Source organism: Mauremys reevesii, linkage group 8 (genome assembly GCF_016161935.1).
Source record: "Mauremys reevesii isolate NIE-2019 linkage group 8, ASM1616193v1, whole genome shotgun sequence".
In the NCBI taxonomy this organism is placed as follows: domain Eukaryota; kingdom Metazoa; phylum Chordata; order Testudines; family Geoemydidae; genus Mauremys; species Mauremys reevesii.
Window position 1 is genome coordinate 22,985,984 of NC_052630.1, and position 24,895 is coordinate 23,010,878.

The 24,895-nt window shown below is 40.9% G+C and overlaps 1 protein-coding gene across 10 annotated transcripts in view; it reads right to left on the minus strand.

Annotated features, from left to right (window-relative positions):
- Nucleotides 1-24,895, minus strand: part of ATP10B (ATPase phospholipid transporting 10B (putative)) — a 396,549-nt gene that overhangs the window by 124,002 nt on the left and 247,652 nt on the right. For 2 of the 10 annotated variants that reach the window (XM_039485886.1, XM_039485875.1), the window contains exon 2: nucleotides 18,325-18,440. The exons of the other annotated variants lie outside the window; for them this stretch is intronic. In XM_039485886.1, coding sequence (XP_039341820.1) covers nucleotides 18,325-18,353 — 29 coding nt within the window. In that variant the 5' untranslated portion in view covers nucleotides 18,354-18,440. The remainder of the gene's footprint in view (nucleotides 1-18,324; nucleotides 18,441-24,895) is intronic. 10 annotated transcript variants of the gene reach the window in all.

The following is a 24,895-nucleotide window of genomic DNA, read 5'->3' on the forward strand; positions in this document are numbered from 1 at the left end:
TGAAAAGAGAAGCTGATGGAGAACTACTGATAAACTAGCCAGAAGTAATTAAATGTCAGGTAAAAAGTAAATACTCTTGTAAACAGAATTTGATTTTCCAAAAAAACTGTCAGTAGAACTTTAGAAGAACGGCTAGCACAAATAAATCAGTAGGCAGAGGGAAGGAGGCGAGACGTGCATTTTGAAAACAATATATCACATGGCTTTACAGTTTATTACATGGACATCACCACAACACAGACACCAGGTCATTTCACTTGCCACTGAGATGCAATTGCCTTTAGGGTGGAATGCAGTAGCCACTTAACAGTATATAGCAACATTATAAAACAGCTTTTAGTGAGGGATTTCAGGGAAGTATAAGGGGAAATTTAGGCAGGTAGAATCTAATTACCCATTTGGAATTTGGCCAGGACACACACAACTCACTGAATTCTGCAGACGCTGCCAATCTGAATTAACTCCTCATTCCACAACTTTTCAATGGTACTTTAGCTAGCCCAGATCACAGATTAAGTACTGGGCATCTGACGAGCAGTTTGGACCCTCGGCTACAGTGAATCCTGCTGTCTGAATTATGAAAAAAAGAATTGAAAATCATTCAGAATGATAATTCTCAATGTCTCTTACTTTAAAGTCAAAGGCAAAACTTTCACATTTAAAGATGTAAAAAGTTATTTGGCATATCAACCTCCACACAAGCAGCTACTGCCATCTGGCTTCCCTCCTACACAACCTCCTTTATTTAAATGGCCCTTGGGAACTTCACACATTTCTGACAACTCCAGCAGGCTGACAGGGTACTTTCCTCTCAAACTTCTTATAAACCGACATATTAGTGCTTTGGCTAACAGTTGGATTTCTGCATCCAGATACATTGGTAAAGCTGGAAATGTGTGTCAAGAAGCTACATTCTATGCATTTAACAGGCCATCTAAAATCCTCTAGGCACATGTTCAATATTTTCCTGCAGCTATCAGATTTTCCCTATCATGCTATCCATTTCAGGGACAAGCATATTAGCAACTAACAACATGGCAACACTCTGGGAAATTCAGCCCATCCAGATCACTCCACCTAGTTAGCATTGGATGGAAGAAACATCATGAGGTACAAGTGCCTGGTTTTCTCCTTTTTGAACTGCATAGCATAATATAGAAAATTGGCACCTGATTCTTGATTTCTATAGCCAGCTCTCCCACTGATTCATGATAATGATCTTGGTCAACTCTGCTGACCTCTCAGTTCTAAGCCAATGTGTCAGCAGTGTTGAGACAGAATTGTGCAAATACCTCATTTTTCAGTTGGCCAGCAGTTCCGAACAATCAAAAACAAAATAGTTTCAGGTGAGCCTGAAACCATTTAAAAAAAAATTCAGTGAAATTAAAATTCTGAAAAAAAATCATTTAAATTGTTGGCATTTTAGCTTTTTAAAAATAAACACAAAGGAAATTTGGGAACAAAGGGCAAGATCCAAGAGGGTGCCCTCCCCAAGTCAGGGCACTCACCACCAGTGTGTCGAGTTATTCTCACGCTCTCCTTCTGACTCAAGGAATATTTAATTACTTACACAAAGTGGAACGGCTTCAACAGGAGACAGAGACTCCCCTCACTCCAGAATAGCCAAGAGCCCAACAGTTAGACCGTGGTTCTCAGCCAGTGGAACGTGTGCCCCTGGGGGTACATAGGGATCTTCCAGGTAGTACATCAACTCATCTAGATATTTGCCTAGTTTTACAACAGGCTACATAAAAAGCATCAGTGAAGTCAGTACATATTAAAATTTCATACAGACAATGACTTGTTTATACAGCTCTATAGACTATACACTGAAATGTAAGTACAATATTTATATTCCAATTCATTTATTTTATAAATTATATGGTAAAAATGAGAAAGTAAGCCATTGTTCAGTAATAGTGTGCTGTGACACTTTTGCATTTTTATGTCTGATTTTGTAGGCAAGTATTTTTTAAATGAGGTGAAACTTGGGGTATGCAAGACAAATCAGACTCCTGAAAGCGATACATCAGTCTTGAAAGGTTGAGAGCCACTAGGTTAGAACACTTATCTGGGAAGGAGGAGACCTGGGTTCAGGTCCCTCTCCAGAGCGGGATTTGAATCTGGATTTCCCACCTCCTAGATGGGTGCCCTAACCCTTTGACTATTTGGGGGGAGAGAGAAGGCACCTCTTCCTTCTCAGATTTGTGAATGGAGCCTAAATTTTCTTGTAAATCTAGCCTGAAAAATCAAAATGCTTAGTTTGGAAAGCTTGTAATGAACCATTTCAACACTTCTGATTTTTTTTTGACTGAACCAATTCGTCAAAATAGACATGAATTTATGAAATGTTTCATCTGACCCTAATCTGCATTTTTCAGTGAAAAAAGTTTCAGCTGATCAAGTGAATCCAGCTCTAGTAAATTACTGAGATGTTTAGCAGAAAGGTGCAAATTAATACTTTTATTACAATAGTGTCCAGAGGTCCCGATTGGGGTAGTTTTAAAAAATATATAATAAATGCTCATGCTCATGCTTCAGGGCATAATCCAGGAGGAAACTTTCCCTATGATCAGGTTATTCCATAACAAACTGTCTGTTGCAAGGACTCTTGCTCCTTCCTCTAAAGCAGTGTGAGATAGATGAACCACTGGCCTGACATAGTATGACAATTCCTATTTCTATTAGTACTAGCTATAGTAGTATTGTCACTGGCAGAAAAAAGCTCAGGGAAACCCAGCATTGCTATTCTGCGCTACTAGCAGGTGCTCAAATACTACAGCAAGGAGGGCAGTACAAGAATCTAATTAGAATAGAAATACCTGCCAAATTCCAGCTGTTCCTTTCAGTGCCGGTGAGTAGAACTCTTGTCAATATCATATGGCCCAACACCAGTTACAACAAAGCAGCAAGCAGGCTTAAAAGTAGGATAGTGCAACAAAGTGTGCAACATTTATTAGAAGTTGGAAAAACATCAAGGGAAATTACTGGAAACTCCAACACTGAACAAAATAATAGAAAACAGACTGTAGGGGAAAAAATCCTGCAGTAGCAGGGGATAAGCTAGCTGACTTAATATGTCTTTACTTCTGTAATTTATAGGATTCTAAGATGCCCTGGATAGGCATCACTGACGGATCAAACATTTTAGCAATCAAAGAATTTAACATGACTGTAGCCTTTATTATGGAAGACTGACTACTTCTTTTATCAGGGGGACACACATTTTGGGCTTGTCTACCTTGACAGCTTTCCTTTAATTAGCTACTATATCAGAACAGGGACATGTACTTTATTTCTAACATGGAATAGTTTAAATGACAGCAGAAACCATTCTATGCAATTTCATTTGAGGTCAGGGATTCATTCATCCAAAAAGAAAAAACACATACTTCTCAATATATGAAATTTGCTTTCATCCAGAAACTAGCTGCAACAATCACTTCAATTAAGGTAGTCTGTCAATTAAATTTCCATCACACTTAACTAGGGACTGCCTGTGTTATTAATTATTTTTAAAACAGACCGCTAACTTTTTAATACTGGACTTAATGGTTAGTCCAGCCAATGGATACATCCAATCTTGGTCTGAAATTGACTATGATGCTCAGAATAAAAAAAATCAATATTATTTTAAACTAATGGTCTTACTATCAAAAGACTATCAGTAAAATCGGACTCAACTTTTCCATTTTACCGAAGCTTTAGAGGCTGAATTCATTTCTATTACAATACATCCCTAGAATGCTGTGTGGAGCATCATTCTAGGAACGATGGGTTACCCTAGGTCTGATGTGTAATGATTACAAGAGTTCAGTTTACAGAGATTATTTCCACTTTGCCTTTGGCTAAGAGCAAGTTAAACATTGCAACAGAGAAGTTTGTGCTGATTCAAGTGCAGGTTGGACACAAATTTTGTACTAGAGATGAGCTGTTCTTACAAAGTGCTAAAGAGGACAGAAGGGTAAGGGGAGAATCCAAAAGTAAGCACAGCAGCATGTTTTCTGAATAGCTATTGCTTGGCTGACATTGAGCAGGGACCAGACCTGTCTGGATGAATTATTCAAACTGCAGCAGCACACTGTCAGTTTGCTCGCAGAAACCTTTCCCCCCTAGTCCTTGGTAAATCCCCACCTAGTAATTTACCTGCCAGGCACCACCGTTTCCAAGTCTTCTGCACTCTACTTCCTATGCTCATGGCATCTTCACTTGAAACACATCATTTTAAGAGAGAACCCATGTTTAAAAAGGTATTGTTAGAACTCTGAAAGCAAAGTCAGCTTAGGAGCAGAGAGCAAGAGCCCATAATGCAATTGTCTGGCACTGCAAGTGAGTCTGCTAAAGAGGCCATGGCACTGCGTGAACCAGTAAACCTCTAAACACTCCACTGCAGAGTTTTCCATTTCAGTCATGTCAGCTGCTATTTATTATCAGATTTTGTTTAGGGGGTTTGGATGCAGGCTTTGAACAGCCTGAACAACAGGGAAGTGGAGCACTGTGACACTTATATTTTCACTCGCAGGAGCACGACTTGCAAAACAGCTCAGTTTGCTACCATAGCAGCCAAGACTGTCATAACAAATAAGATGTTACAGTCCTTCTAGATTCTCTGTGGACTTCCTGAAGAGGAAGTAACAGGTAAGCCGTGGATTTAAACTGAGTATCCAATGGCAGGGCCAAGGACAGGTTGTTTAGAATAAAGAACTGACCCTTGCAAATGGTGTTCTGTTAAAGCTCCTGGAAAAAACAATACCATACTGAGTTTTCATCTCTGGAGGTCCAGGAGTCAGATCCTGTTTAGGTCACAAAGGAAAATGGAAGCTGGGCAGTGTCTCGGGAGTGCTTGTTCTGGTCATAAAATGGCAGCACTATTTGGCATGATTGGCAGTCTTTGCTGGGGACAAACTCCCACCGGGTGTCTCCTGGGTCACAGGCTCAGTAGTAGAGCTGTCTGGGGGAGCTTGCAGTATGCCTGGGGACACAGCTCCCGTCTCTAATTACTGTGTTAAATCATGTGGGATTAAATATTCAAGAGTTTACAAATGCTCAGGTACTCACAATTGAGGCCAGATTTTCAAATGTGCACCGCACCCATTGGCTTCCTTTGTGATGCTCCTGGCTCTTGCTCAGCACAACACATGCCGAGTGCTTCTGAAAATCTGGCCACTTACTTTGGCCCCTAAAATGGGGGGCAAGATCTTCTGAAATTCAATCCTTACTCACTACGGCTTTCCCTGGGGCAGCACAAACATGTCTAGAGGAAATGGAAGGAGGTAAACTCTCTGGAATATATTTAGCTAGGATTGCACAGAAAGTCCAAATGCTGTCAAACAGTGAATTCTGAATACAAAGGCAAGGGCTGCAGTTTTCATGACCCTGCTCTGTTCCTGTAGCAGCTTAAGCTTCCAATACAATGTCTCCCCTGAGTTTTCCGTCTAGATGAGGAGAAATTGAGGAAACAATTGAAGCTACCAGGGAAAATAACAAGTGGGCAGGCTGATGCAGTCCTCAAGCAATGTTAAGGAAGAGGGATTTACTAACTAAGTGAGCAGAAAGTGAGAAATCCTCACTCCCAACCTGGAAACAAGGATTGCATTAGAAACTGTGAGGGTGGGGTTTGGGAGGAAGGCAAGGAAAAGAGGTCTGCTGCTCTTTATTTTTGCAGGTTTGTGACTATGTTGATCTGCATCATGTGTGGACAGACTGGTCACATTCCTGGTGTTGGTGTTTCCTCTGTCAATGTCACCAAGCCTCAAGCTTTCAGCTTGAAACTCAGACCCTTAAAACTTCCTCCAAAAAGTTTCCGGGTTTTGGAGATACAGTTACAAAGCGGTGCTGAATAGAAGACAGGAATAGCACCAAGATTGTCCTGCCCAGGCAGGCTGCAAAGAAGGCAGAGATCCACAATCGTCTAGACTTGCTTGGACAATGGAATATCATTTTATTTTTTATTTATTTAATTTTGAAAAGTCAAATGACAGAGAGAAATCTGGAACATTAAGCCAAGAGGCAAATTTCAGGCTTTTCAATCCATTCCATGATTTTGTAGTCTTTGTTTTATGGAGATCCTTTGGCTAGTCAGTCTGAAAGATAAAAGGCCAGAAAGAACGGAAAGATATCTACCTCTGTACAACAGCCAATGGGCTTGTCCACACAGGGAAGTTGACCAGGATAGACAGAGCAGGATAAACTATTCTGGAATAACTCCTCCTTGTGGCCACCATTCCTGTCAATTTCTCCATGCAAACAAGGCCTAAGTAAAGGTTTACCTTTGCATTCCTTACAATGGCTTTCTGTTTTCTCAGACCCCTGGAAACACTGAGCTGCAAAGATCCCCTGAGGTACAGAGTTTATTTACATTCATAAATTGCTCTCCTTAAGGCTTTAGTCACACATAAAAACTATTTTCAATAAAGCAAATTTCAATGTTGCAAACTGGATCAGTATATCAAGAAAAACATTTTCCCCATCTAACCCAGCCCAAAAGAACTGATCAATCTTGCATTTTTCACCTTTAACCCATCCCTCTTCACAAAAGCCCAGTGAAATGGGCCTTGCAATATGCCCTGAAGATCAGGCAAGCTTGGGCTCAGCTGATCTCAGTTGCTGCAGTATCATGCAAAGAGAGATATGGTTCCCAAGGGCAGGACCTTGCAAGCCCTTTAGGACTTTAACTCCTTGAAATGTACATAGCCAGATGCTGGAAGCTCTGATGTGTTCCCTGCAGGAAGTAACATTAAGAAAGCAGATACACATAGTCCCTACCAGCTCAAATTTCAGAATGCTCTTCAGGTATAGCCCCACATAGTAATCTAGTCTGGAGACAACAAAAGCATATATCTCTGTAGTGGGGTCTGCACCCAAAATAAATGTTTACAATCTTGACTAGTGCAGATGGAAAAACTACACTGTCACTTATCACGTGGACAGCCAGAAGCAGCTGGGAATCCAATCAGAGCCTCAGTTCACATACACGGTGATGGGCAGTGGTAGTAAACCTTATGAGGGAATTTGCAATTTTAAGTAACAAAATGGTGGGCAAAGCTCTTTAAATCTCATGTATACATAGCGTCTCCTCATGTAAGCTCTCAGTTTCTTGATTCCTCTTGTCTCCGTGCCCATGCAGCAGACAGATTTTAATCTGCTTTTGGCTCTTACCTCCCCCATAAGATGCTTTACAACTGGACTGGACCCAGACAGGGAAATTAGTATATGTTAGATCCACTCGTAACGGAATGAACCAGGTAAGCTGCTGATCCTTGTTACCCAGGCAACTGTGAAGAGTACAGCCTGTTCACTCTCATTATAAATGATAAAAAATATCTATTTTCTTCAAAGTTCTGGTTTCTGCTGTGCTCCAAGTAATTATATTCATAAGACATATGTATTCTGTAGCAGCACAATGTTTAAAGTAAAGTTTTCCACTGGTTAAATTAACCATGAAAAGTGACCAGTTTCAGAAATGTAATTAGTAAATTAATTTGCAAAATAACTTTGCAAAGCACTTGGTCATTGGTACCATGACCGGGGTCTTCTGGGGGTTCAGTAGTCTGAGGCTTTAGAAGAGGAAATCTAAGAATCTCAGGAGCACAAACCTGATAGCGCAGAAGGGGGGAGAGATGCCTCTCTTTTAGCTTAGTCTTTGTTGAGCTACAGTTTCAAATCTTCAGCAAAAGCTCCGCAGCATTTTTTGCATGTTAGGATGAGGGAGGATGTGAGGCAAACCCAGAGCCAAACCAGTGTTGCTCGCTCAGCCATCCCTCCAAGAAAGCTGCAGTGAGTCTTCACTCAGACATGCAGCATCTCAGCTGCACTGACTTACCCTTCTGACAGAGCCTGCGGTGACTCAGCCTTCAAAGCATGCAACAGCAGCCTGTCCCCTAGCACAGCCTGGGTCTGTTGACCCCCCAAGGCTCAGGTATTTCCCCAACCCCACAAAAATAGCAGATCAGACTGTGCAACAACATTACCTGGCCAGGAACTGCCTTACTGCCTTGAAGTGTAACAGATCCTCCAGACTCCCAGACTACTCTTGATCCTATTCCTGCCTGAGCTCTGTCCTAGTCTTGTCCTTACCCTTCTCTGACCTCACTCCAGCCCTGCTTCTACCTCCTGACTCTCCCTGGATCCTCAGACTCCGAGTACTCAGCTTTGCTCTTTGGCCTATATCTAGACTCTGGCTACGGTATTAATTCTGGCATGGCTCTGGACGCTGATCTCAGTTCTGATCCTGGCCTGTTCTCGGATTTCAGTTCCAGCGCTGCCTTGAGCCCAGTCCCAACCTTACTTCTGCTTTGACCTCCACTCCAACTGTTAGGCCGACTACCAGGAGGCAGTACCTGACAGAAGGATCGTTTCTCCATCACAGGGAGGGATAGTATATATACCGCCAACTAGGGCTGAAACAATTAGTCAAATGATCTAGAAAACATAGGACACATTATATTTTAAGGAAGGAAATCGGTAATGCAAGATTGTCCAGTTTATGGCTCCTATTACTCTAAACTGCAGCTCCAAAATCAATCATGTTAAAGAATCTGGATTTGATTATGTATAGAAAATGTGCTTGCTGAGCTACACCCTGAGATTTAAAACTGAAGAGTTTGAAAGAGCCCTTTAATCAGGGGGAAGAGGTAGCAAGCACTGCTGCCCCAGCTGCCTTGCACCACTTTGCTGGCAGCCCTATGTACAGCTGACAGAAGCCATGAATACTCTGACGAGCTGCCAACCCTTTCCTGCACCAGCAGCTCAGTAGCACCCTCAATGACTGCCCATTACTTTGCAGGGGAAGGAGTGTAACTATAGGTGCTCCACTGCCTGCTTCCTTGCCAGGCTATAGGAAATCCAGGGACAGTAGAGTAGCTGCTCAAGTGACTCTGCCTTAGCCCAAGGGAGCACCTAGTAAAGGATGACTCACCTTCCACACACGCCAGGAGCAGGGTGGGGGAGAGGTAGGGAAAGCTTAGCACCAGCTCAGCTCCCCAATTTCCTGCCCCAGCCCCAGAGCAGTTTAGAACAACTGGAGGATAGCTCTAACTTGTGACAGCTGAGTGTGTGTCCTTAATGAACTACAGACCAGCTGAGGATGGCTGGCACACCATGCTTACCAACCAAACCCCTTCCCCTCTCCCAGCATGTCCTTCTCCACTCCTGAGATGTCCTTTGCACCAGGACCTGTGAGGGATATAAGCATAGATCCCACCTACCTTGACTCTAAGCCTGCTAGGGACTCTTGTCACCTCAGGGTAATCCCCACTAGAGTTGGTGGGTGGTTTCCATTTATTTTGAACCACCTGAGCTTAGAAGGGAGGTTTAGGGAGCTTATGAGCCACAAACAGGGCAGCAAACATAAGAGTTTCAGAGGGAGTTTGGAGATGGAGTGAGAGGGGCTTCTTTTCTTCTAGGTACAGTTCTACACTCAACCACAGGACCGCCAGAGATGGAACAGTGATTATGACCTGCAATGTTTTCTTTCCTGTCTGAAGTCAAAAGGGACTTACTGTGTATAAAGTGCAATTGGGTGACTGTGTAGGAAGACAAGTTTCTTGGACTGGAAGGGCAGGTACAGATGCTAAAACCTCAGAGAAGCTGATGAGTTCCTGGACAACCAGATTTGGGTAGCATCGCTATTCCAGCTTCAAGGAAGAAAGGAACTGGCCACTAAGGAATCAGAAATAAAGGAAGAAATCAGAGAGGAGGCTCAGCTCTTTGTAACCACTGGAAGCAAGAGGACAAGGTCACATTCTACACAGCTAGCGGCAGATGAGGACGAGCAGGCTGTGACCACCAGAGAGAAGAGGACCAGGAAGAATATCACAAGTTAGAAATTTCCAATCGATAACAGGTCCTCACAGTGTGGAAACTGCGGATATCTTCTGTGTGCCAAGTTTGATATAAAAGTACGCATCTGGCAAGTTGAATGCCATGAACCAGTCCGGGGGATCTATAGAAGGGATTATGGAGGTCAGAGTTACCATTCTGAATTTGAAATGGTGGCTGAATCTGTGGGGAAGTCTCAAACCTAGAACTGGGCATCAGCCCCTTTTATCCTCAGGTTTAGAAAGTTATGGAAATAAACACCCCGTTCCCTTGAATTCCAGGGTCACTGATTCCACTGCTCCAAGATTCAGGAGGGAATACACTTCCTGCATTAAACGGATCTCATGAGAGGTGTCTCTGAGGAGCAGTGGGTGGGTGGGTGAAGGAAGTGACTAAAATTGAATGGTATATATATGGGATTTCAATATTATTATGGGAATGGTATATATATGGGATTTCGATATTTTATATATATATATATATATAATATCGAAATCCCCCTGATCTGAGGTAATCAGATTCCAAGTCTCTTGAACTTGAAAAAAGGCAGTTGACAAAAGGGGGGTGGGAAGAGGAAGAGGGATATAAATCCTCCAGTGGTTTTGACTGGCTTTTGGTGATGTTGCTAGACTTGCTGCTGCAAGGTAGATGCAAAGTGTGCAGTAGAGGAAGAGGCAAAGGGCCTCTTGCACTGGAACATTTTCTTCTTAGTCAGCTTTGATGACCTCTGGTTTACAGTAATAAGTAGAGGGCCTCTGTCTAGTGAAACTTTGGGACCTAGCATTCTCCTAGATACTAGCGAGTAGACTCCCAATAAGCTGAGAGTGGTTCTTGAATCTTTCAGAAAACGTAAGACTTTATCAGTACATGTTACAGGCAATAGCTATAAAATGGGAGGTCTTTAACTGTTTGAATCTCCCTTGGTATGCCCAAAGATTGGAGCCAGGAAGCCCTGAGTTGATATCCGTACTGAGAGGTTGATACTGGGTGAATTGCAACTGTTGTCTCAGATGGCATCGTGTATTCTGTACCGGGACTGTGTCAAGGTATCCAAGGGATCAGATTTGGGCTGCAAACTGCATTTTGTTTAAGCAGCTTGAGATTTTTCCCTCATTTTATCAGGCCGTGGGTAGGGTGACCTATGTTTGTACTCAGTGTGGGAATGGAGTTCCCTATACCCCTTTCTGATGACTGGGTACACGAAGTCTTAACTGCTTTGCTGGACTCAGCCATTGCCATAAAGGCTAAATCCCAGTACCAGGGAAGTCCCTATCTTGAACAGAATATCTTTTGTTTTTTGAAAAATGCCAATGCTACAGAAAAAGAAACGGTACTATCTAATATTATAGACAAGGCTAAGGAAAAAAGTGCACCGTACCTAGAGAAAATGGACAGTGCAGGGTTTCTGCCTTGCTTCCAAGAAGGAACTGAGGGACAATTGGGCTTACTTTGATCTTTAAGCCATTGTATGTGTATCCATCCATCCATCCAGGATGCAGGCATGAACCTCAACAGACACTGCTGACCAAAATAATCCAATCTCATGTGCATGGGGTGCATGTGAATCAGAAGTGGAATCCAGTTTGACAATCACATGAAGAACTGATTGTAGCCTTTGATCTTTTTGAAATAATCAGTTTGGTCCCTAAACTTGTGCATCACTCCTCTAGTAGAATCTTTGGTTATGATTCCAAAATAATTTTTTTGTTTTTAACAGTAACTTCTTTCTAGGTAAAGAAAGCATAGGAGAGAGCAATAGACATCAAAGTACTCATTTGTTGGACGGTACTTTATTCAAAGCATCAACTAAAATTATCGATACTGTTTTTTAGGGCTGCCCATAAATGAAAACAACTTTAAGGATTTTGATGATTTGAGGTAAAAAAATAATTTAAAGTGAGCCAACATTTACACCAAAATTCAGCTTATGCAATTCAAAAGAGCTAATATGGGAACCCCTATAGAATGAAGTTGAATGGCAGCTATAAGAGATCCTTAATCAAAGCAATACCAACACCAACCATTACTCTGCTTCTTGTCTATCATTGTTGCGAATTATTCTCACAAAAGCAGATGATAACCGTCATCCCCGATATATTCTCCCCACTCAAGAGATTTATTGAAGTGGACATTTTTATTAGATGTCTTCAGAAATGTAAAAGCAAAGTTAGTATTTTTCTTAAATGGATGATAATTTGACAGGGATCTTTTGAAGTGCCTGACAATGCTCATTGACATGACCCACAGTAGTCGCAAAATCTTTAATGTAACATTTAACTGTCAAAATCAGAAAATGTATAAAATTACATTGTTTGGTAGAAAAAAAATCAGCCTTTTTTGTCAAATGTTATCATTTTGCAATTTAATTTTTTTGCCTTTCAAATAACAAATGCTCGGGGGAGGGGTGGAGATAAATAAATAAATAAATAAATAAATAAATAAAATACAAAGGCAGGTCAAAAAATGCCTCATCAATAGATGCTCAGGAAATGCACCAAAAGCTGTTCTAATACACAAAGAAACCAGAAGTTTGTAAACATAAGTCCATGCTTATGATCCTGGAAAAGAATGGTTCAATGTAACCCATCAGCTTAATCTGCAGCAAGGGAGATTTCAGTCATATATTAAGGACAGTTTTTCTAACTATAAGGACAGTTAATCACTGGAACACGTTACCAAGAGAATTTGTGGTTTTTAAGAACAGGTTAAACAAAGACTTGTCTGGGATGGTCTGGGTTCTGACTCAGTTCAGGGGGCTGGACAAGATGATCTGTCGAGGTCCCTTCCAGCCTTACCTTTCTATGAAACAGATAAACAAGTCGGCAGAAGTACCACCCACTGAGGGAAACTGCATACTGGTTTGACTGAGTTAAAACAACCCAGAAAACAGAATTGTATGAAGTAACCAGCCTGATATAGAAGAAGAGTCATTCTCACCCAATCCAACAACAGCTGTCAGGCTATGACAGGGTGGACGGACACAACAGAAAATATTTGAAGGACTTTGAAACCTACCAAGGTCTTCAGGAGGAAGATGGGTGGCACCCGGAACAACAGGCATCCATGAAAGTTGCTTATTGTTTTCAAGAGGCATTTTCTCTATCATACTTTTGCTTTATGAAGGCTGGATGATCACTGGCTAATCCTGTCATAACCCCTTGGACAGAACTGGACAGCAGGTGCTGAACTAAACTCAGACTTACTAAGGTGATCACAGTGAGTTTCAGGAGGAAATTGAAGCTTGAATGGCTGGTCTACAGAGAGATGTACACGTTTTCACCCAAAGAGGTGATGGCTAGAGGCCCAACAAATGAGTGAGGTGTTCTCAAGGAGGCCATGAAGGGGTCAGAGGTGCAGTTTCCTCAGCAACGTAACCGCCCTGGTCTAAAAGTGACATTTAGGTACTACCTAAACAATGAACATGTCATGTACTAAAATTACAAGAACAAGAAGCAAACAAGAACTAGCAAGCACAACCACTAGCAGAAGCAGCTTTTTAATTTCCCAGCCTGGCTACATGCTCTCCCAGGCCGGTGTCACCCAGCTTTCAGGTGAAAAGCCCATCATGGTCCCCTCCCTTGTCATAAAGGGGAAATTGCAGTTGCTTTGTGGAGTTTGGCAAGAGATGGCTTTCCGCCATCTGGAGCCCTGTGCGCTAGTTTATATCAGGCAGGTAAATCTTGTCATTTGTTTCTTTCATGGCAGTTACTTCCAAATTTCTTTCAGAAATTTTCACGTTTCACAAAAATGGAGGACAAATAAATAAAATAATGAAAGTTGACACTCCTTGCAGCTTTAACATTAAGAATGGGGGTTGTTCCACTTAAAAATGATGCTCAAAAAACCTGAGTGGAGGGACACATCTAAAAACTCTACTATGTTAAAAATGGACAAGTTGTCATGACAGCAAGATCTTCAGTCAAACTGCAAATGCAAGGAAACTTACCCTTTGAATAAGATACAACAGTACTAGCAATCTAGAAGTCCTCATTCAACTGTATTTACATTCAGAAACCCCACATTTTATATATGAGCTACATAGTATGCTAAAGCATTAAAGCTTGGAACTGGTTCTTTATCAGTCTGTTTCCGTTCAGTGCTGATGTTACCTGTCATTAGTGGAGAAATTGCATTACAGCCTTTTAAGACTTGTTCCCTTGTTAAAAAATCTGTAAATCGTTTTAGAGGAATGGGAATGAGATTACTGAACCTTTCACTTATTTCGATCTAATCCATGCCTATCATTTTGACTGATTTATGTAATTGATCTTGTTTAACTATATAAATCACCTAGGCATAGGGCAGTTTGCACAGCGCAGGACAATACTTATAGTGTTAGCAGTGATGACACTACAACCTTCAGTTGTTAACATCGTATCATACAGGCTCAGTCTTGTTCAGAGTCCTGGCTTGCCTTTTTATTTAAAATGACATCTCTCTATAACCAATGACTGTGATATCCAGTAACCACCTCAAGTAATCAAAATTGATTTTAAAAGGGTGGAGGATGTATTATTTTTAATACAAATGATTTAGTTCCTGAAGTCTTAATCCAATTAAATGGAAGAACAAGTTATGCAGACATTAAACAAACAGAGAGCAATATAAAAGCACTGGCTTCAGTCATGCAGAAACTGTGCAACCCCCCCTCTGCCCCCCCCCCACCCAAATTCTCCCAACAACTTCAGTCCTAACAGCTGAGGAATGCCAGTCAGAGTGCTCATGTGAAGAGAGATTGGCATGGTATGGTAGTTTGGAGAGGTGCATGAAGACAGATAAGATAAAACCACCAAACCATTTTTCAGCTAGGTGAAGTATGATAGGCTGGCCAATTATATAAATGATCTTTCCATTATTGGTATCTAGGTGCTTAGCACATTCTCATTTTAGTGTACAGGACTGATTAAAACTCCTCTTAAATTCCCCGCCAGATATCCAGCTGGCCAAATCAGTGATGACCCTTTACAACCACCATTACTCCTGGGGGGTGAGATAAGTGCAGCCTTAAAGGAATTGAAGGAAACCAGAGGTCAGCAAAGGTGCTAGGGTTGATGAAATTGACATCAGGCCCAGCCCTGTGTTTAGACGGGGAAGTGCAGTCTTCCCCTTGAGGGAGGAACAATGACACACACAAAGCACAAACAGTGAGAAGATACTTTAAAAAATAAATAAAAAGCTTTAGCATTGGAAATCAAATACCACACACATACTAATAAAGTTTCCAAGCAGAATTGATTGTTGGAAATCAGGGAGCTTCAAAAACAAAGACCATTTGAAATGATGTGAAATGCTCACAAGAAATTTACTCACTTGTTCTTTGATTAGCCATGAATGTTATAATTAGTTTAAGTATAGACTTCCGTTCCATCTGCCCCCACCCCCACCCCATTCCCTCAAATGATCTAAGTTTGCTGCAAAGGAGAAACAGTGTATGTTTTATTTAAAGGGGACTTTTTTAAGGAAGGGAAACTGTTTTCTACTGTCCATCCTCAAAGTTGCACGATAGCACATTCACTTTTTTTTCTTTTTTTGCTCCCCCAAAGTGATCTTCCTTACTCCTGGGTATCCCTGGAGAAATGTTCATATCCTTCTAAATTTTGTATTTGGTAGGGTTTGTGATGATTTTTGCTTTGAGGACTGTGACCTAAAGTCTAAATGCCATTATAATCCTGTGGATAAGACACTGGGCTGGGAATCAGCAGACCTGGGCTCTATTCCCAGTTCTACCACTGCTCAGCTGCATGACTGTGGGCAAGTCACTCCACCTCTCTGTAACACTGTTTTCTCTGGGTTGTCTGTCTAGATAAGTAGCTCTTAGAGGCAGAACTGTCTCTTACTCTGGGTTTGTACAGCACCTAGCACAATTGGCACCACTAGGCAGAACAGCAATACAAATAATAATAATTAATAAATAGCCGTCCTTCATTTAAAATGTTATTAAAATCTCTAGAGTAGCAGATAAAAATCTAATCAAGTACTGATCTGTACAGTGTTATTGGCTTGGTAAATGATTTCTCTTTTCCTTTTTCATCTACCACTTCTCTCCATATTCCCCAAACACAGGAACCCCCCTCAGCTACATCATCAAGCTGAGCATTGTTTCAGGATTACAATGATTATTAATTACTTCTTACAATATTTCTGGTGTATTAGCAGGCCAATTCTTTTTGGATTTACATCTCCCTATTGAAGATACATGGGGTGTAATTCAAAGCAAATTCTGAACTGGGCTTAATAATTGTTTACATCTGCCTGCTTTGTGTGTCAGAAGGCCTTGTTAAATCAGTATAATTTACTAGTGTAGACATCAGTTAAAAAAAGTATTTAGTTAAACTCGTGCAAGCCCCAAAGGATACGTCTACACGGCAATCTGAGGTGTGATTGCAGTAGACATATCCACGCTAACTTTACCAGAGATCTTGCTAGCTTTACCAGAGATCGCATGGGTGAAAGTAGCAATATAGATGCAGTGGCATAGGCTTCAACATGGGCTGTATAAGCATGCTGGGGCCCTACGGACAAACTCATGTTCTTAGTCCACACTGAAGCCAGTACTGCCACATCCTGATTGCTGTGTTTAGCCATACAAGAGCAGATATGGATACCTGCACTGCAATCACACCTCAGATTGCAGTGTCTAATTTAAAAGCATTTAAACTAGTTTAATCCTTGCTTATATCAATGAAGTGAAGTTACCAACTCAGATCCCTGGAGAGGCAATACATTAACGTGACTTAATATTATTTCATGTGACTATCTAAAAATAGCATTTCAGTTCTGCTAATGAAAGACAAAGTTCTCCTCTCAGATCTATGCAGGATTCATTAATTTGTGCTCAGTGTGCATGCACAGATTTCCCATTACTACGATCAATGAGCGGTCTACCCACTTAGTGAGAGCAGAATTCCAAAATAAAGATCCAGTGTGAGAAGAAGCTGGCATATAGAAAAAACAAAAACAAAAAACACAGTTCCTATTTGATCAAATAGAATTTAATTTCCTTTAGACCCCTCAAATGTACCTTCCTAAAAATACCTCTGTATCTATTACTAAGTACCTTTAAAATCATTAATGAGTCATAACAGACTTCCACTCTGTGCAGAAGTGACTAATTATTTCTATTTTTGGACTTATAAATGAGGAAAAGTGTAATTAGATGGACATGCAGTGAATCCACGCTAAAGATACTGTCACATGGCTGCTTGTGTGACCCAAGAAGTGCCCTGCATGATGCACAAGGGCATGTATGATGCCCTGCATGATGCACAGGGGGAAAAAAACCAACTGTACCCACATTTACAGTACATATTACACCTTCTTAAGGGTGTTTGAGATTTAGTGTGCTAGAGGTTTGCTGTTCTATACTGTAGGTAGCAAATAATTCTGAATTCTTTCTGCATTGATTGAAATATGGCCATTGAGTATCTGTGCTCCTTGATTTCACTGCGGTTTATCATTAATTAATGTCCACTTATTACAATAGATGGTTAGCCAGAGGTTGCACAGGGCTGAGATAGCAGAGCTGTTCCTTTGTTCAGTAGCACAGTACTTCGTATCTAGCCTTCAGGACTGACTTTTCCCCTTGGTTAACTAATTATTTAATCAACCTAACCTAATGTGTGTTATGTGACCATTAACCAGACGTGCAAGACAGGCTTTGTCTTACAGCCTTTGTTTTACAAGAATTTAAAAACAGAAGAGAAATAAAAAAAAGCAAAAGTTGACACCAATAGTTTCAAACACATTTCACTCTGAGCTCTTGCATAAATCTCTTGAGGATCTTTTTAGACAGACAGATCCAGAGGATGTCTTGACATAGTAAAAGATGCTCAACTAGCTCAATGAACGACAGAAAGCAAGAAACTGGAGAATGGTGACGTGGCATGTGGAGGGTGGGGGACCCCTTAATAAAGTTCTAAAACTAACACAAAGGGAGGGTGTGACATACCAGGGCACAATCCAGACTGGTGGGAGGCGATGTTACCTCTACCCTGCAACCTTGGTACCTTACAATGCCTTGCTGAAGTAGCTCCCACCTATTAGCTGTGTACTAATGATTTAGTATAAACACATGCCATTTACTTTTTAAAAAATAAAATAAAAACAGGATATCCTGCAATGATAGTGTAGCTGAGTGAACTGTTAGACATTGGGTTTAAAGCATGTTCCCATTACAGTGTCATACATCCTGAAGTGGCATATTGCTTTTAACCAGATGCAAAGTAGAACAAAAAAATTATTTAAAATAGATGCAGAACTATCACAGTAAGGTCTTTGAGACAGGGTCATTACTAGGCATTTTAGATACAGATGCACTGCCAACATTTTAACAAGAGGCTTCCCCAAAACAATTCCCATTCAGTGATATATATATGACATTTCTGAGACAAAATAAACCCATCAGTCAAATCTCCCTCTACCTCCCCTCTCCCTCCAAAATCAATTCCGCAGTCTCCCCACTCCTACATCCATCAATCCTTCAGTGCCTATCCCAGACCCCATTACCTTTTGATACACGGTGCTTGTCCATCCATAATACTTTAGTGAGTTTCCTCTAGGTGGCCCCTCCAACCAGACAGTTGTGTATTTCAGCAGCAGCAGGAGGAGAGAGATTATATGATCTATGGTTGGGGGTAGTTGGTTAGGTGGGGTGGGTCCTCTCTGGTGGTGGACTCAGGGGATGTCATTTGAAGAATAAGTCCCCTTTGGTTTTTGAGGTAAGATTTTTCTTCTAGATAGTGCAGGGGTCTCTCTCCACCAACCCCCTCCATTTCCAACTGTGACTCTAATTTCCATCTACTGTTGTACTAACCAGGCACCTTTTGTCTCTTTATATCAAATGCCTGTCCCTACCAATTGTCAAGATCTAATTAAGATACTGAAGGAACACTGCTCCAGGTTCCCTCCCAGGGCCAGTGCTTCAAACTTTGCATTGCCCATACAGGTACCAGTGCGGAGAGAGTTGTGTAGAAGCAATAGAATTTCCACACACAACAGCCTCAGCTTGGGATGGTCTCTTCTTCATGCACTGATTTAGTGGCTGGTGATGAGGATTCCAGGACTATGTGGTGCATTCTTCATGGTGGGAGATGAAAGAAGGGAACTCCCCTTGCAATAAGTGATGCAGCAATAGCTAGTGGTCTCAGGAATCTGAACATTTTAACAAGCAGAGCAAGACTTAGCATATTGGGTAGACTGCAAAACACATCTTTTCCACCTTCTCCCCAAATGTAGGTACCGTCTATCCATGAATTTTACTCCTCTGTCTATACACATGGCTAACCAAAGGGATAGTGGGATGACTCTTTGGAATACAAGCAGAGAACTTCAGGTCTCCACAGCATCATGTTGTGGAGACCAGCAGCATATTCCTTTCAATCTTAGGAAACAGAGGTATAGCATGGTTTTTTAGTAAGAGCCTAGATTCCCCTATAGCAGGTGCAAAGGCTCCTCCAGCTCACCGGCATTTCGTGCCATATAAATAATTGTCAACAATAAGCTTGAGTGAACAATGCAAACCCACGCTAAAGGGAAAATCTTCTGTGTGTCTTATTATTTTATTCCTTCCTTTCCATTTCAGATGAATTGTATTTTAACTATTCTAGCCCCACAAAATAGTTTCAAGGTTGGCAAATCCAAAATGCAGCCAATTCATTCTCTAAAAGAAAAGAGAATCGTGAAACCCAAAGAGCAGCAAAGTATTGGCTCAACTCTGCCTCATGTGCAATTCCTATAATCTTCAATGGAAATTGTCCCCATGTAACTGAAGACAGAATTGGGCCCTGAAGGCCAAATGCTGGCCTTGACCCATGCCATTAACTCCCAAAGATTAGTGGGAGTTTTGCTGAGAATTGAGGGCAGCATGTAGTGATGGTGAGAGAGTCATCCTAGAAGTTGGGATTTTAACAACATTACAGACCATGGTTTATAAGGCTAACAGTGGAAAGACTTCCTGGGAAACACACTTTGGGACCTAAGGAGTTTGATGGTATCATCCTTAATTTCATCCCCAAAGATTCCAGAGCATTTTACAAGTTTTACCACAATCACTTCATCTACCACTGAAATGTAACCACCTCTGAGTTGGAGCTAACACTAAATTCACAGACAGGAAGTGTAGAACACTATTTGAACTGCAGAGCAAACAAGGTCACTATAATGCTTATGTATACCCAACTAACTTCCCCCTCTTCAGTCTGCTGAAAGAAGACTCCACGTACGTGTACATGAGGCAAGACTTAAGTACTGCACAGTACATTTGCTTAACAGAGCAGATAACTATATAAGTCCTCTGTAAATCCTAATTGTTATTATAAATTCAACTGAGTTCCAAATGCACCTTTTTCCCCCTTCAAGGACTCTCTAATAACATTGCCAAGTTTATCCTCTCGCTATTCAGTCAATTATGAAAATCAACAGAAGGGTAAAGTGTGATTTATAGAATGAAAAGCTTGAAGTACCTGGAATATACATGGCGTACAAATTGTATAACAACTATACATTCAACAAATTCTACACAATTACTACATTAAATTAAATGACCCAGTTCCATCTGTGGTTGTATTCTCCAGATATCTTAGGTCTCTTCATATCAAATAACATGCAGGAGTGCAAATAAGCATTCTCAGTCTATACCAGATGTCAATGTCTAATTAAAATATAGAATTAAAAAGAGGAACCATTGATTTCAACAGCATTTTGACATAGGACAGTGGCTTCCGACACAATACTTTGGTACTGAGGGAGCAGTGATATTTTTAAACACAAATATGTATTTACACATGGTCTTGAAAACCCCCATTTAATTACAAATAAACTAAGATAAAAAAGAAAGTTGAATTCAACCGCTGAAATAGTCCACTGGGTGTCTGCAATTCCTCACTCTACCAGTATGTCTACACTGAAGGTGGAGATTTGCTTATAGCACAGGTAGGCGTATCTCCACTATCTTTAATTTAGCTCGTGTGATAACAGTAGCAGTAAAGACACAGCAGCATGTGCTACCAATACAGACACACACAAAGGTTCCCCAGAATGTTCTACCTATGTTGCCATGTCTTCACTGCTGTTTTTAGTGTGCTACCTAGATTAAATATGACACAGGTATGTTCACTTGTGCTGCAATCACACCTCCAACTGCAAAGCAAACATACCTTAAAACTGAAAACAGCTGGAAATAGATCTCCCTGTTTTCCATGTTATGAAAATCCAAGATTAAATAAATCTTAACTGTCTGCATTTAAGAATAATCTGAAAATCTTTCTAAGAACGTATTAAAGAAAAAAGAGGTTGCCAGTCACCTTGGAATTTATAAATCCACAAACCCCTCCGGTCCACCCAAGAGTTGCGGAATTTTTTATGAAAGTTTCCCACTGTTGTGCAGTAGTGCTTGCAATGTTGGGAACCCTAAGGCAGATGTTTCTTTGACAGCTTCTATCAGTACCATATTAGATAACCATGATCAGAAGCGCACATCCATACGTCTTTTTGGATTGGTAGGTATAAATCATCCTTGCAAAAATCACACTGAAGATCTTCCAGCCTAGGAAGACAACCCACCTGTTCATCCTTACCACTGTGATGATGGTGTAAAAATATATAGCAATTTTACTCACTGCTCATTGCAGCAAATCAGAAACTGGTCATTATTTCTTCATTATAAATAGCTTGGAAAAAACAAGTCATGTGATTGATGAATGAGGATTCAAACATATATAGCTTCCAGGAAACACAGATTGGAGTATCTTCAAAGAATTAGAAATATCCCTTCTTTCAATAAAAGTACAGCCTTTGGGTGCTATATTGCCTTTAATATATATATGTGTGTGTATATACACACACACACACACACACACACACACACACACACACACACAATATGGGACAGTGCTGCAAGGTATGGAGTAGGGCTGTTCAGAAAAAAAGAGGAGGGGAGGGAGAACCACAATTTTAATTTTTTCCGCCTATTTTTTCCAATTTTGAAAATAGAAATTTCTAATTTTAATTTCTTTTTTGGCCAGCTCTCTATTTGGTCAAAACACTGGGGTGACATATAATGAAAATTGTTCCACTGTCCCTTTAAATTTCAAAAACATTTTGTCTAACTCTAATAAAGAGTAACTTTAATTCTCAATGTGCCTCAGTCCTCTATTGCCATGTCCTGGGGGGAGGAGGCATTTCGATCCAAACAGCTCATCTAACTGTACCAGCATCTACCTTTCGATCCACGGTTTCTTATATTTTACATTAGAGGAGAAGACACTGAGCAACCCCAGTATCATCTCAGGCATGTGTCTTGAAAGACAAGATTTTAACTGGGTGCTCTGAACCTGAAAACGCTCCATCTCTACATAGTTCCAAAAGGAGGAGAAGAGAAAGCAGCCTTGACCACTCTGATAAATATGTCCTTTAGGACAGGAGGCATTGTCCCACAAAGAGCACCGATAACTGCTAAGAAATATTGTGCAATTCAGAGGCCCCTTAAAACTTGGTTCCAGAATAAAACAGCAGTGAACAGATACTATACAAAAGGTAGTTATGGTGATAAACTTTCTATACCAGCTGCTCCATTGCGCAGTAAACGTAGTTAGGGTATCAGGAAGAATTCATAATATTTATTTTACTAAGACTAAAAGCAATTAATCAGAAGACAAAATGGTGGCACAGAATGAAACTTGGCCACTTGCCGCAATGAGGAATAAGGAAGTCCACTGAAATAATAATAATGATTACACAGATTTTTTTTTCAGTGGTGCAGAACTTTCCCTCCCCTATTTACACATCGGGCCTTAGGTCAATCAACATTTGGAAGGAGTTATTTTTTTCCCTTGGGAAAAAACCACACATGCACACACAAAATAAAATAGGCTTCATAGTGGACATAACAAACAAAAATACAAAAAATGTGTTCTCATTATCAGGGTAATAATTCTTGTCACAGCAGGCAAATAAATAATGACAAGTGGCATCAGAACATACCACCATGAGGCAGGTTGGCAGGAGGTCAATGCAGCTTGATCTAGAGCGTGCTGTACTGACATTTTACAAACTTTCTGCCTACAAATTAGCACCACAGGTCACTGAGCTTTCCTTGCTGAAGCTAACACTATACAACTTGTGAGCTGAGGCTTTGATCTGTGAAGGACAAACTGCATTTTAGAATATATATTTTGCTAATTTCAATTTGGGAAATAGAAGACAAAGCTTGCCGACTGCATACTACTTTGCTGTGAAGTGATCAGCAGTCATGAAAGCCAAATATGAAATCCAAGCTACGATTGCCAAAGAATGTATTTATTTAGAGAGCATAACCTCCACGTTTTCTGCCACGTAGGCTTTGTATCTGTTCTACCACATCTTCACTTCTTCACAGCATTTACATCAATCATTACTTGGCTGTATAACCCTGAATGGTTGAAGTGCTGTAAAACACCGTGAGAAACAGGATTTTGTGATGGCAGGAAAGAGTGTGGTGTGTTATCTGAACATTCACACACTTCGTCTCTTCCTTTATTCAAAGATGTTCTAACAGCTCCCTAGTTTTGACCCCAACAACCCTGGGCTCCTTTCCCACAAAACCCTTTAATAAACAAACCCTGCCTACAATCTTTCAATGATTCCTCTGGTTATCTCTTGTTTCATGATTGTCCCAATCTGATCATTGCAACCCCACCTCTAACCAGTACTCCTTTCTAGCTTTAACAGATACTAACCATAGGGTATATGCCTCACTGCCTTAGACAATTCCATGCCTTATTATACTCTGATGTGAGCTGATCCACACCTGAATAAAGTTTTGGAGACAGGTGAAAGAGCAAAGTTTTATTTTTCCTGAAACCATGTTACCCATAACCATCTTTATTAATCTGAAAAAGGGGATGGTATAAGCAACTCACCTCAACTCCTCAAAAAAGGATTTTAAGAATAGATTTTTAACCTCTCGCTGTTTTGCCCATCTGTTTGCCTCTTCTTAAATAGCCTGCATCATTGTTTCACACTTATCTGCAGCTGTATACCCATCTGTAATGGTTTTAAGAAAGGTTTTATGATACTTTAAGATCAGTATGCCAGACAAGGTTTCAGGCTCACTGAAGTATAATCTTCTGAGTTGTGACCAACTATATTTTTTCAAGTGTAGACATGCTTTCACAAAGATATAAACTACAGGCCTATCTATTCTTTTTATCTTGCATCAAATGATGTTGAAAAATAAAACAGATTCCCCCCAAAGTGCACACAGTTAGCAAACTGGAGCAGACACACCTGTAAGGTGAGGTGGTGGCCTTGGGGTGAATAGGGAGTAGGGGGACAGTGGGGTGAGAAGAGGGGGTGAGGTGAATTTGGGATGGGCAGGGCTGCGGTGTCCAGAGAAAGAGGTGACTTTCCCCAGCTCCAGGGCTGTAGCTGATGGGGAGAGACAGTTCTCCTTCCCAGCCTCAGCTCTGTGGTGGGGCAGATACCCCCCTCCTTCCCAGCCCCAGCTCGGGCGCTGCCACAGTGGGGGAGAGAGGAAGAGACCCCCTCCTTCCCAGCCCCAGCTCAGGGGCTGCTGCAGCGGGGGAGAGAGGGAGAGACCTCCCTTCTTCCCAGGTACAGCCTGGGGGCTGCCATGGCGGTGGAAAGAGGGCACATCCATCGCATCAGAAAGGTAAGACTACTGATATTAAAATATCAATTGTGTGCTTTTATTTGTAGAACAAAAAAACATTAGTTATTAAGGTGTTTTTTTAATATAGCATTTTTATCCAAAGTGCTTTACAATAGTTAGCTAACTGTACAAACAACATCTGGAAAGATCATTAAGTGGTCCGCCAAGACCCTCAGCAATTTTCAAGTGGTCCATGAAAAAAAAAGTTTGAGCATCACTGAATTTTAGATATAGGTAGCAGAGGAACTATGTGGGTCAACAAAGCAGCTACTTTGAACTCAATAGTAACTCACACAACCATGTAGGTCCCAGTCCAGACTGCCTGGAAAACAGGGCAGAGTAAACTAACAAAAAGGGTGAATGAAAGTGTGACTTTTGGTTGCTTTGAGGGTTTTGATTTTTTTTTCATTTTAAAATTAATTAATTAAT